The sequence below is a fragment of the Lithobates pipiens genome, unplaced genomic scaffold, assembly GCF_037356315.1.
Source record: "Lithobates pipiens isolate NorthernLeopardFrog02 unplaced genomic scaffold, aLitPip1_a1.2 Scaffold_22, whole genome shotgun sequence".
Taxonomy (NCBI): Eukaryota; Metazoa; Chordata; class Amphibia; order Anura; family Ranidae; genus Lithobates; species Lithobates pipiens.
The window spans coordinates 74,487,166-74,499,868 of NW_027507784.1; the positions used below are offsets into that span (position 1 = coordinate 74,487,166).

The 12,703-nt window shown below is 41.0% G+C and overlaps 1 protein-coding gene across 1 annotated transcript in view; it reads left to right on the plus strand.

The window, feature by feature from the left end:
• The window catches only part of LRP1B (LDL receptor related protein 1B), a 2,110,020-nt gene that overhangs the window by 1,157,003 nt on the left and 940,314 nt on the right, over nucleotides 1–12,703 (plus strand). The window contains exon 18 of the mRNA XM_077447755.1: nucleotides 7,228–7,344. Coding sequence (XP_077303881.1) covers nucleotides 7,228–7,344 — 117 coding nt within the window. The remainder of the gene's footprint in view (nucleotides 1–7,227; nucleotides 7,345–12,703) is intronic.

Here is a 12,703-nt window from a genome sequence, read left to right on the forward strand (position 1 = left end):
TCTGGTACAAGACGGATCCGCCGCAAGATCACTTTTATCTATGGCAGGAGAGGGGCCTCCCGCCACGATCCAGTGCCCTCCGTGCTTACCAGAGCCATAGGCAATCGCATCTGTCAAAAAAAGTGTGCCTTTAAGACCGCTGCGCAAATATAGTGTGACAGAAATTATTGCAACGACCGCCATTTTATTCTCTAAGATGTTAGAAAAAAATGTATAATGTTTGGGGATTCTAAGTAATTTTCTAGTGGTTAAAGGTGTAATTTTGCAACTTTTGTAATTGCCAGTAAAAACGTGGTTGTGCCAGTAAATTTTGGGTGTTGTCAGTAAATGTAAATTTAAATCTGTTAGAGAGAGATGAGACCAACAAAGGTCAATATACAAGAATTCAAAATACCTCCCAGCCTCTGGATCCCGCTGGCTTGGACTTTAACTTGGACTTTAATTTTCCTACTTTGGATGAATTATTCTTTAGAGACAAAAAATAAATCAAGCCGTTTGTCAAGACTGTCATTTGATAAGATCATCAGAACTCCCCATGGTCTTAGACATGTACATAATTACAATACATTCAGATTCATAATCTCTTTATATTCTTTCTGCGGCAGTTTAAAAACAAAAATTTGCATTTCTAAAGATTAAAGACACAGATTCTAGATAATACTTTTAACAATAGAAGTACTATTTATGATTAAAAAAATCTGTAACCAGAACCTGCGTTATAGATGTGCCATAGCATTTTGGCATTTAGACAAATTAAACATATTCTGTTCTTTTTAAACCCTTCTAATTGCTTTGGTCTCTTCATATATTTAATATTTTTATAGAAATTTACCTACAGATCAAAAAATGCCACAAATTAGCCTGTGTGGGCAACAGCCAAACACACGTGTGTGTGTATGTATATATGTATATATATATATATAATATCTATATATATATATATATATATATATATATATATATATAATATCTATATATATATATATATATATATATATATATATATATATATATATATATATATATATATATATATATATATATATATATATATATATATATATATATATATATATATATATATATATATATATATATATATAGATAGATATATATATATAGATATATAAAATATATAGATATATGTGTGTGTGTGTGTTTGGCTGTTGCCCACACAGGCTAATTGGTGGCATTTTTTGATCTGTAAGTAAATTCCTGTAAAAAATATTAAATATACGAAGAGACCAAAGCAATTAGAATTCTTGATGAATTGCGTGTCACAACACATCACAAAATAGTTATAACAGTAGTGCTAAAAGTAATTTAATAACTGCTGGAGTTTGCAGAGAAACTGACAGGAAAAAATGGCATAATTCACAGAGAACACATACAACAGCTTGCACAAAGTGCTGCAAATAGGAGTTACAGTTTGAAGAAATAAAACGATAGAAAATGGCATATGCTATATAAATACTTAATTGGCATCTCTCTCACACAACTTTATTGAATTATTAGTTTAAAGGGAAACTTGTGTAGTTTTTTTTTTTTTTTTTTGTGCATATTTCTACATATTATCTTAAAGCGGAACTAAACTGTATCAGTGAGCATCACAAACTGAAAAAGCAATTTCATTTACTTTTACTATTCAAACCAAACTCCTCCATCCACCCATGTCTCCAAGCCTTATTTTGTTTAGACATTCCTTTAAAAAAACAGCTCCCTAGCATTTCTAGCCATCTTGAGTAAGGGCAAATAATTCATGTAGCATTTACTTTTTGGATTCTATCTGCCCTTAGCTCAGGCATGCAGTCAGGAGGTGTGCTTATCTGAGAAAGCTCCTTCTCCTTTCTCCCCCTCTGAAGACTTCAAGGCAGGCCTGGATCTAGGGGGTGTTGGGGTAGGCTGGTGAATGGTTCCCCTATTCCTACACAGCCAGGTAACAAGTATTTTCCACTCACATCCAGACACAAAAAGCGTGTGCTTCTTTGAGCTCCTGTACAAAAATACTAGACTGTTCTCCCTCCTGGCCTCCAACAGTGTTAATGATCAAAAGCAAAGGTCCCTTGAGGACTAGGAGCGCTTTAGAAAATGGTACAATATGTTTTGAGCTGCATGCAGGAGTATCTTTTCTACTCTTTAGAACTGCTCCCACTAAGCTCTACTGCCTGCAAGAACTACCAGCCCACCTGGCTGCTCTGACAATCCTCCAGAGAAAAGGGTAGGAAGGATTTAGCACAGTGCTTTCCTCCTGAAAGGCTTGCTACATGTGGCAGTTTCTCCCATTGTGAATCCTTGGGTGTGCTGATGTACTCACTCAGTCTTCTTTGCTCCCTGCTGATCCTCAGGCAAGATTCCTTTCCAAACCATAATGCTGTCAGGATCTTCCTAAGCCAGCCTGACATTTTCCCCCGCCCCAGGGGTCCCTCCTATGCCACTAACAGACTCCTCAGCATTCCATTTTGCACTCAACTCCACTTCTGTCATGGCTCCATCATATTTAGAAGCTGACTCAGCCACTGTGCCAAGGATTCAGCCAAGTTCCTTCAAGTATCAGCCCTCCTGGCCTCTGCCCACTAACTTCTAGAAGTTTCTCCAAATTTCCACATCTGGGGGGGGGTTACCAGAAACCTGGCTCTGTGAATCATCCAGCCTGACTTGCAGTAAACCTTGACCCTATTTCAGACTCTGTCATAACATATATTTGTCTGCACTAACACTAGTAGCACACTAGATGGTGCTACATTAGTTATGCCTCCCAAGGCTCTGAGTGCATTCACATATCCATGAGGCACTCTGATGGAGGCCGTTGAAGTACAGTAGGGGATCAGTGATGATCTGCCCCGTGGATATCCGCTTGCTCAACTGGGATTGCTCAGTCGATCCCAGCTGAGCAGGAAGATGACAGGTCTGTCTCTGCACACTGCACAGGGACGGACCTGTTAAAGCGCCGCTCTCCCCTATGGGAGATCAGATGACGACGGACCGCAGAGTCCGCCGTCACCCAATCCGATGACGAATGGAAAAGTAGGTTTTTCCTCCGTCACCCTTTTTTGAATTGGAGCCGGTCGGATGTCAGCGGACATGCCACCACTGACATCCAACGCTCCATAGACCTCTATGGAGCATCCGTTCAGGTCCACCTAAAACACTGACAGGCAGAACTGAACAGATCGGTAGTGTGAAAGAGGCCTAAGGGGACATTATAATGGGACAGTTGAGGCAAGGAGGTACTATAATGCAGACAGCTGATACAAGAAGCACTCTAATTGGGACACCTGATGTAAAAAGAGTCTCTGATTTGGACTGATGGGGAATGCTGGTACCCAACATCTATCACACTCATTATGCCCCCTGACTTTTTATAATGCACCCCAGATCAGAAAGACTAGATCTGCTACTGGGATATTCTGACATCATTTGTCTAAGCCTGAAATCCAGGAAGTAGCTGAAGAAATGTAAAACCCAGTTTAAAACAAGTAAATATGATATAATTTCCTATTTATTTACTAATGCTAGCAGCATAAGGATTAAAAATAGTCAATGTTGATTAAGAATGGTAAAAACAAAAACTGAGCTATTAGCTAAAAATACTTAAGCTGCAACAATGTTATACAACACCAAACAGAAATACAATAAAAGGGGAAGCTGCGCTAAATGAATTATCTTATGAGGCAATACCTATTAAAAATACATGTACTCACAGTTATAAATGATATATATATAAAAATGAAAATTAAAAAGTGAAAAAAAACACAATACAAAAATATGAATCCGTTAACCTATATGAATGTGTACAGATGTACCAGTGATGTGTACAGATGTGTACAGATTTACCAGTGAAATAACCTTCAGTGAAAGGTACAATATCTAGTAGGTACAAACCCAATAATATAACAGTATGACTGGAATAAAAATAATTCACATATAGAGACAACTAACTATATGGTAGCAATAATGCTCAACTATACCAAAAAAAATAGAAATAATTAAATGAATAACTGCAATAAGTCCATATGTGATGATAGTGAAAGAAAAAAAGAAATAATTCAAAAAGAATTTTAACAAAATAGCCGTGCAAAATAGTTGCTTACTCATCCACGGTGACACAAAGCATGGCACCCCAAAGAAAACGTGAAAAAATAGGAATAGGAAATGCCTCCACCTCAGCACACACTGCCGCTTACCAGATCACTACCATCCCTTGTTACAGGGGACCACAGAGCGCAGATGGCTAATACCCCAGCCCGGGATCTCTGTGCAATACACTGGACTCCTTGGCCTCAGCGGTAGTAGTCCTCATACGAATCAGCCACGGTTAATGGATCCCTATAAAAACAATAAAGGCTCGCATAGTATAAAACCTTCACATTTATTAAACACGTCGAAAGACAAATGGACACTTACATTTGAGTAGAGTAAAAATAGTGTTAAAGGAATCGAGCCGGTCGGCTCTTGAACAACAGCCCATAACTTCGGGGACTAAGCGTAACTTGGTGACGTCAGAACGTCGCTCCTCCCTAATGTTGATTAAGAGTGTTTAGTTCCGCTTTAATTGTGCGTGTATATGCAAATTCAATGGTTACAATCTGATATAAACTGTAACATGTTAAAAAAAAATGAAAAGTCTGTGTCAATATGTTTGAACCTGCGGCTTTTATTAAAATAATATCTGGTGGTGCGGCCATAAAGGTCCTTATTCAAGCACTTCCTATTATGGGGTGACTATGCTGTGTCCCTCTCTTTAGTGTTCTCATGTCTTGCCATCTTGCCACAAGCTCTTCCAGTTGAGATTAAAGCTGGGCATAGCAGATAGAAATTTGAATGGTTCAGCAGGGACTGGGCAAATTTCAACCTGTGTTTGACCCTTCCTGTTCCACAGAAGTTAATCGCTAGGCCTTATACACACTGGTTTTAACCAGTTGCTGACTACCCTATAATACTTTTACTGCTACAGAGCAGCAACTGTGGGCAGAATCATGTGTGTATATATATATATATATATATATATATATATGTCATTCTGCATCTCCTCCTGGACGGGGCGCGCATGCATGTGAAAATTTACAGCAGAAGACGATCTGCGGGTCCCGGGGACTAGATGTCTTCCGGCACCCGCCGATCATTAGTAAAATACAGAGATCTGAAATATGCCTTTGTAAACAAGGTACAGGCATACCCCACTTTTAACCACTACAATACAGGGCACTTTCACCCCCTTCCTTCCCAGCCCAATTTTCAGCTTTCAGCGCTCTAGCGCTTTCAGTGACAATTGCGCGGTCATGCTACACTGTACCCAAATGAAATTGTTATCATTTTGTTCGCACAAATAGAGCTTTATTTTGGTGTTATTTATTCACGACTCCATTTTTTTTTTTGCGATATAAGCGCAAAAATAGCGGAAATTTGGAAAAAAAACAATATTTTCTTTTTTCTATTTGAAAAGAAATCCAATAAAATCAAATTTTGTCATAAAATTAAGCCAAAATGTATTCTGCTACATGTTTTTGGTAAAAAAAATTCCGTTAAGTGTATAATAATTGGTTTGTGTGATCACGGACATATGTACGCAAATGATCATGTACATATGTGTGCAGGTGATCACGTACATATGTGTGCAGATAATCATTGGGACATGTGATTTTTAGTGGGACATATGTGGGGGACATGTTTTTATTATTAGGGACATGTGTTTTTATTATTTGGGGACATGTATGTTTTGGGGACATGTGTGTTTTGGGGACATATGTGGGGACTGTGTTTGTACTGTGTGGTGTGTTGTGTGTTTACACTACACTGATGATCAGTGAGTAAAAAGCTGTAAAAAGCAGCCCATACTCACTGATCATCAGCCGGCTGCAGCGTTCTGCTCTCCTCTCCTCAGCGGTGACTTCCGTGTGAGGAGAGGAGAGCCGATTGCCTAGCAACCGGCTGTTTGTTTACATCACATGACGGCCGTGATTGGACACGGCCGTCATGTGATCAGGAGGGCCAATCACAGAGCCCTCCTGCCGATCTGAGATGTGCCGTGTCCGGGTGACACGAGCACATCGGGATCGCGCCGCTGCGCGAGCGATCCCGCTACTCCTGAAGGACGTTCCTGAATGGCCTGTCAGGAGTAGACGGCTCCCACCCGGCCGTATATATGCATTGGCCGGGTGGGAAGTGGTTAAGTACACAATGGGGTTTATTTACTAAAGCTGGAAAGTGCAATATCAGGCTCACTTCTACATAGAAACCAATCAGCTTCTAACCCCAGATTGTTCAATTAAGCTTTTGGTAATAAAACCTGGAAGCTCATTGGTTTCTATGCAGAAGTGAGCCTGATTTTGCACTTTCCAGCTTTAGTAAATAAACCCCATTGCGTACTTAAAAGTGGGGTATGACTGTATATCTCAGTTCTGACAGGGGGGAAGGGGTGTATTCTGTGTTTGTGCAAAGCAGGGACTAGAATCGATATCTTACCCTAGTGAAAGCAGCACACAGTACACAAAAACACTGGCTAGGCACACAGTTAACCCTTTGGTAGGTGTCTGTTTTAGATCTACAATGATTGGCATGTACAGTATGAGTTCACAACACATGATGCATCTTACTTGCCGTATACATGTATAACAATGAAAATGTCTCAATAAATTTTCTCTGTTAAAAAAAAAGAAAACACTCCCTAGGAACACATTTATTGTAGAATATAATGCAATGCATACAATGTTGATTTACTAAAGACAAGTTGAATATTTACTTTGCAAGGAAAGTTATACTTTGCAAGGGAATTTCCCCCAGAGTTTAGCGAATTAGATAGGGCTCTGGTGATTTCCATTTTTTTTATTATTATTTATGTTCCTTGCATGTGATTAGATATTGGGACATTTCATCTCATTCAGTAAGTTCTGGGGAAAATTTCCTTGCAAAGTGCAACTTCCCTTGCAAAGTGAACAGCCTATTTGCCTTTTAGTAAATCAACTTCACTGTGCTTTGGAAAATTAAATGCCATTCAGTTAGGGTTAACATGTACTGTAATAGCTGTCTCGGGTCTTTGTGTTTATATGTTTTGTGGCTGGATGCCAAGGATTGTTGGCAGATACATACAAAACATACCCCAGGCCCCTTGATAAATAAAATGCAGACCTGATTTTCACTAGAAATGTTTGGTTTTTGTCAGCAATTTCCTTGATTTATATTAAAGTGATCTTCACATAACCGTAATTCCATTCTGTCTATCCCTTCCAGCCAGGACCTGTCAGCCTCACCAATTTTCCTGCGCCAATGGCCGCTGTATTTCCAAATCATGGCAGTGCGACCAGGAGGATGACTGTGGAGATAGATCCGATGAAACTGTGTCCTGTGGTGAGTAATAAGTCTAAAGATTCTTGTTTAAAGGGTCAATTTATGAAATATACTCTACTGAAGCTTTCTACTCAAGGAAGAAGGGGGGGGGGCATTTCTGATTAATGGAGTCAGAGGGATAAGGAGGTCTTCCTTGACATAGGGATAAGGAGGTCTTCCTTGACATAGGGATAAGGGGGTCTTCCTTGACATAGGGATAAGGGGGTCTTCCTTGACATAGGGATAAGGAGGTCTTCCTTGACATAGGGATAAGGAGGTCTTCCTTGACATAGGGATAAGGAGGTTTTCCTTGACTAGGAATAAGACTGTAGTGCAATATATACAAGGTACAAAAGCTTTCCACCACTCAAACTTATTAGTGAAAATGCAGCTGGGCTTAGTCAGGGCAACTGAAAACGTTAAATGTGCATACATCCACCAAACGTTGTGCATTTTATATTATGTACAGTAGATGTTTGGATTTATGGTGATACTATTGGCTAACTAAATACCGTAACTACACTGCAAGCTTTTAAGGCACTACAATATACAATCTCTTTCCTAAGGCTGAGTGGATGGTCCTACTACACATACTGACAGGGGGATGAGGAACAGTCCTTCTCCACACTAACAGTGACAAAGGGATGAGGGAGAGTCCTTCTACACAATGATAGAGAGCTGAAGTGACAGTCTTACTACATATTGATTAGGGATGAGAGGACAGTCTTACAACAGATCGATGGAGCGCAAAGGGTCAGTCCTTCTATACACTGATGGAGGGCAGAGGGGACAGTCCTTCTACACATTGATGGAGGGCTGAGGGGACAGTTCTAGCACACATTTATAGAGGGTGGAGGGAACAGTCCTACTACATAATACTAGAGGGCAGAGGGAGAAGTCCTACTACACACTGATAGAGAGCTGAAGTGACAGTCTTACTACACATTGATTAGGGAGGAGACGGCAGGTCTACTACACGTTGATGGAGTGTAAAGGTCGCTGTCTTACTACATACTGATAAAGAGCTGAAGTGACAGTCTTACTACATATTGATTAAGGAGGAGGGGGAAGTCCTACTACATATTGATGGAGGGCAGAGGAAGCAGCCCTACTACACATTAAGGGAGGAAGGAGCAGTCCTACTACACATTGATGAGGGTGGAGGGGGCAGTCTTACCACACAATGATAGATAGCTGAAGTAACAGTCTTACTATACATTGATTAGTGAGGAGGGGGCAGTACTACTACACATTGATGAAGGGTAGAGGGGAAGGTCCTACTACACACTGATAGAGTGCTGAAGTGACAGTTTTATTAAATATTGATTAGAGAGGAGGAGGCAGTCCTACTACACATTGATGAACGGTGGAGGGCACAGTCCATCTACATGCTAATAGAGAGCTGAAGTGACAGGCCTACTAAACATTGGTTAGTGTGGATGAGGCAAACATACTACACACTGATAGAAGGTAGAGGGGACAGTCCTACTATACATTGATGGAGGGCAGAGGGAGCAGTCCTAATATACATTGATGAAGGGTGGAAGGAGCAGTCCTACTACACACTGATAGAGGATAGTGGGGACAGTCCTACTATACATTGATGGAGGGCGGAGGGAGCAGTCCTACTATACATTGATGGAGGGCGGAGGGAGCAGTCCTACTATACATTGATGGAAGCGGAGGGAGCAGTCCTACTATACATTGAATGAGGGCGAAGGGAGCAGTCCTACTATATATTGATGGAGGGCGGAGGGAGCAGTCCTACTATACATTGATGGAGGCAGAGGGAGAAGTCCTACTATACATTGATGGAGGCGGAGGGAGCAGTCCTACTATACATTGATGGAGGCGGAGGGAGCAGTCCTACTATATATTGATGGAGGGCGGAGAGAGCAGTCCTACTATATATTGATGGTGGCGGAGGGAGCAGTCCTACTATACATTGATGGAGGACAGAGGGAGCAGTCCTAATATACATTGATGAAGGGTGGAGGGAGCAGTCCTACTACACACTGATAGAGGATAGTGGGGACAGTCCTACTATACATTGATGGAAGCGGAGGGAGCAGTCCTACTATACATTGAATGAGGGCAAAGGGAGCAGTCCTACTATATATTGATGGAGGGCGGAGGGAGCAGTCCTACTATACATTGATGGAGGCAGAGGGAGAAGTCCTACTATACATTGATGGAGGCGGAGGGAGCAGTCCTACTATACATTGATGGAGGCGGAGGGAGCAGTCCTACTATATATTGATGGAGGGCGGAGAGAGCAGTCCTACTATATATTGATGGTGGCAGAGGGAGCAGTCCTACTATACATTGATGGAGATGGAGGGAGCAGTCCTACTATACATTGATGGAGGCGGAGGAAGCAGTCCTACTATACATTGATGGAGGCGGAGGAAGCAGTCCTACTATACATTGATGGAGGCGGAGGAAGCAGTCCTACTATACATTGATGGAGGCGGAGGGAGCAGTCCTACTATACATTGATGGAGGCTAGAGGGGACAGTCCTACTACCCACTGATAGAGGGGACAGTCCTACTGCACATTAATGAAGGGCGAGGTCCTACCACACAATGATAGAAGGGACAGCTTTGGTACACATTGACAGTAATGGTGCCACATCCTGCTATCCGCTGACATCTGAGTAATAAACAGAAAACATGATAGAGAGTATCCTGCTCCACGTTCACAATATTTATCTTTCCCACATATAATCCCCAAAGCAACCAAGAGCCAAGTGAGGACACTACAAGCCCCATTTCCTTTTCTAACTATTTCAATCTCCTACATTCAGCACTGTTGATTTGGGACATGGCTGGAAGCACAACTATTACATTGCATGAATGATACATACATAAACAGGCAAGATACTATTATGTATGTAATATGCAGGATACAGGCTGCTTCTCACCCCAAGGGGGTAAATGTCTGGGGTTACTTTCTTTGAAAATTGTCTCTGGTAGTGGAAAGTGTGTAAAATGGAAAATTAATAAGAAGTGTAAAGGATGACCATACCCCCCCCCCCCCACCTCCCGCCTTCCTCCTTTCCATAGTGGTATATGTGTGTGTATGCAATATAGAAATAATTCACGTTGTTTTGCTATGTTCAATCAATGCCGGTTGCCTGGTAACCATTTGTTCTTTTCTACTTGGCTGCTGGCAGTGAATAGACATACACACAATGTATAAGATGAAAGGAGAGCATAAGAACTATTTGTAGACCTGTGTTCGGGCATTATTTTTTTTATTTTTTCCCATAAAGAGTAGAAAGTAACCAAACCAATTGGCCCCTGATAATTAGCTTCGTTGTTCCCCCTCAATGCAGCAAAAGTCAATAGCAGAACAAGAGGTCAAGCCCTGAATGGTGCTTGGTGGATTCAATGGATAGAGTTACAGGAGAAACACAGAAAGGGCATGTAAGCAATTACCATTAAATGCTGTCTCTGGACAGTTAAGGAGCTGGCTGAATATTGTGCATTTGCCTTTTGGATTGACTGCTTGTCATTACATCTTTTAGTCTTTTCTTATCTTTCCCATCCTAATAGGGATGTACAAATGGAAAGGAAAATTCCAGGCAAAAAACAGAATATAAGAATCCTTTCTTTATCAAACACCTGAAAGGGACTTATGATAAATGATCTATGGTGTACACAAGTGTATCTACCATCCTATTGGATGGTATCCCGCCTGCTATTCGGACAGAAGACACATCACATTTCTGTTCAAATCGCATGCTCATATCACACTGCAAGGGTATTGGCACTTGGTATCTGTCAGTACTTGACCAAAAATATCGGCACTTGTACTCGTCTGTAAAAAACAGTATTGGGGCAACCCTAGAAAAAGATCTGGGTGATTCATTACAGAGGGAAATCTGATTTACAGTTTTTCTAGGATTATTAAATCCTGATATAGGTCCCTAAATCCAGAGTCTGGGAAAGATCTTGAGTGGGAAAGAGCCTCCAACCCACCTGTGGGAGAGGTCTGAAAACGGACGCCAGAAGCCATCAGATATCCATGAAATGTTGTGTGTGGAACAGGACAAATGTTGTTAGAGAGAGCTGTGGGCTTTTTGGTTCCTGAGATACTGCTGGGCTGTTGTGACCTTTTCTGGATAGATCTCTGGATTAAGCTGGAACTTTAAAGTGGTTGTAAACCCGTACAGACCACTTTGACCTACAGGTAAACCTAGATTAAGGCTTACCTGTAGGTGCAAGAAATATCTCTAAACCTACACGGTTTAGGAGATATTTGTAAAAGACAGGCACCGCTGTCTACAGCACATGTGCCGCAGACAGCGGTGCACAGGCGCACCGAGCGTGCTGTTGTTAACGGCGATCAAGGAAGATGGACGCTTCGTGGAAGAGGGGACATCGGTGACATCGGTGGCTCCTGTGTCAGGTAAGTGACACATAATGGGCTACTGCAATAGCTGCATTTTGCTGGCGGTATAGCCGCGCTGCCCCAAAAATCCCCTGGGATAGAGCAGGACACTCTTCCCCTGGGAGAGAGCAGAGTGACCTGTTCTCTCCCAGGGGATTTTCATTACATTGCCGTATCTATATCTATTTTGGATGACAACAGCTCAGTTCTGGATTCATTACATTTGACATATCCAAATTTTTTATTTGGTGGCTGTCTCTGACTGATGGATTCTTACACTTTCTGATATGAACAATCTATGGTTATATCCGGTCTTCTATGCAAATTTATTTTGATATGGCATCCCCTCTTTGAAAGTATCATATTTAGACACTCATAATCATTAATTCACAGGTGGTCCCTAGGTGTTTTCCGCCTGGTGATTCGCTCTGACCCCATTGCTCCACTTGTTTTTTCCTTTGTTGTAAACTACTTTTCTGATCACTGATTGATTAATATGTGACTCCTTTTGCAAGATAGTGAGACCCCTTTCTCTTCCTTGCAACCACTGAACCCCAAATGTGTCCTGAAGAAGTGTCCAATGAAACGCGTAGACGCATTAGGACTTATATCATATATAGACTGTTTTTTGTATATATGAATTGTATATATGTTTATTTCATGCCCCTGTTTTCTGTAAAAAAAAAGAAAAAAAAAAATATATATATATATATATATATCAATAAATGCTAATATTTTTGTATATTTTTAGTTGTGCCTTTAAAGTCCAACCACAGGTTTTTCTTTTTTGGAATACTTTTTCTTTTTTTTCTTTGGGATTATGATGCTTTTGACTCTGGAAGAACCATATCAAATTTTCACATCTGACCACCATAATAACTCAAATGATCTTCCCACGGAAAACAAACTGTAAGCTAAAGCACCGCTCTACTGTACAGGTAGAAGATTCAGTGCAACTGTATCATTGTATGAAGGTCCATGCCG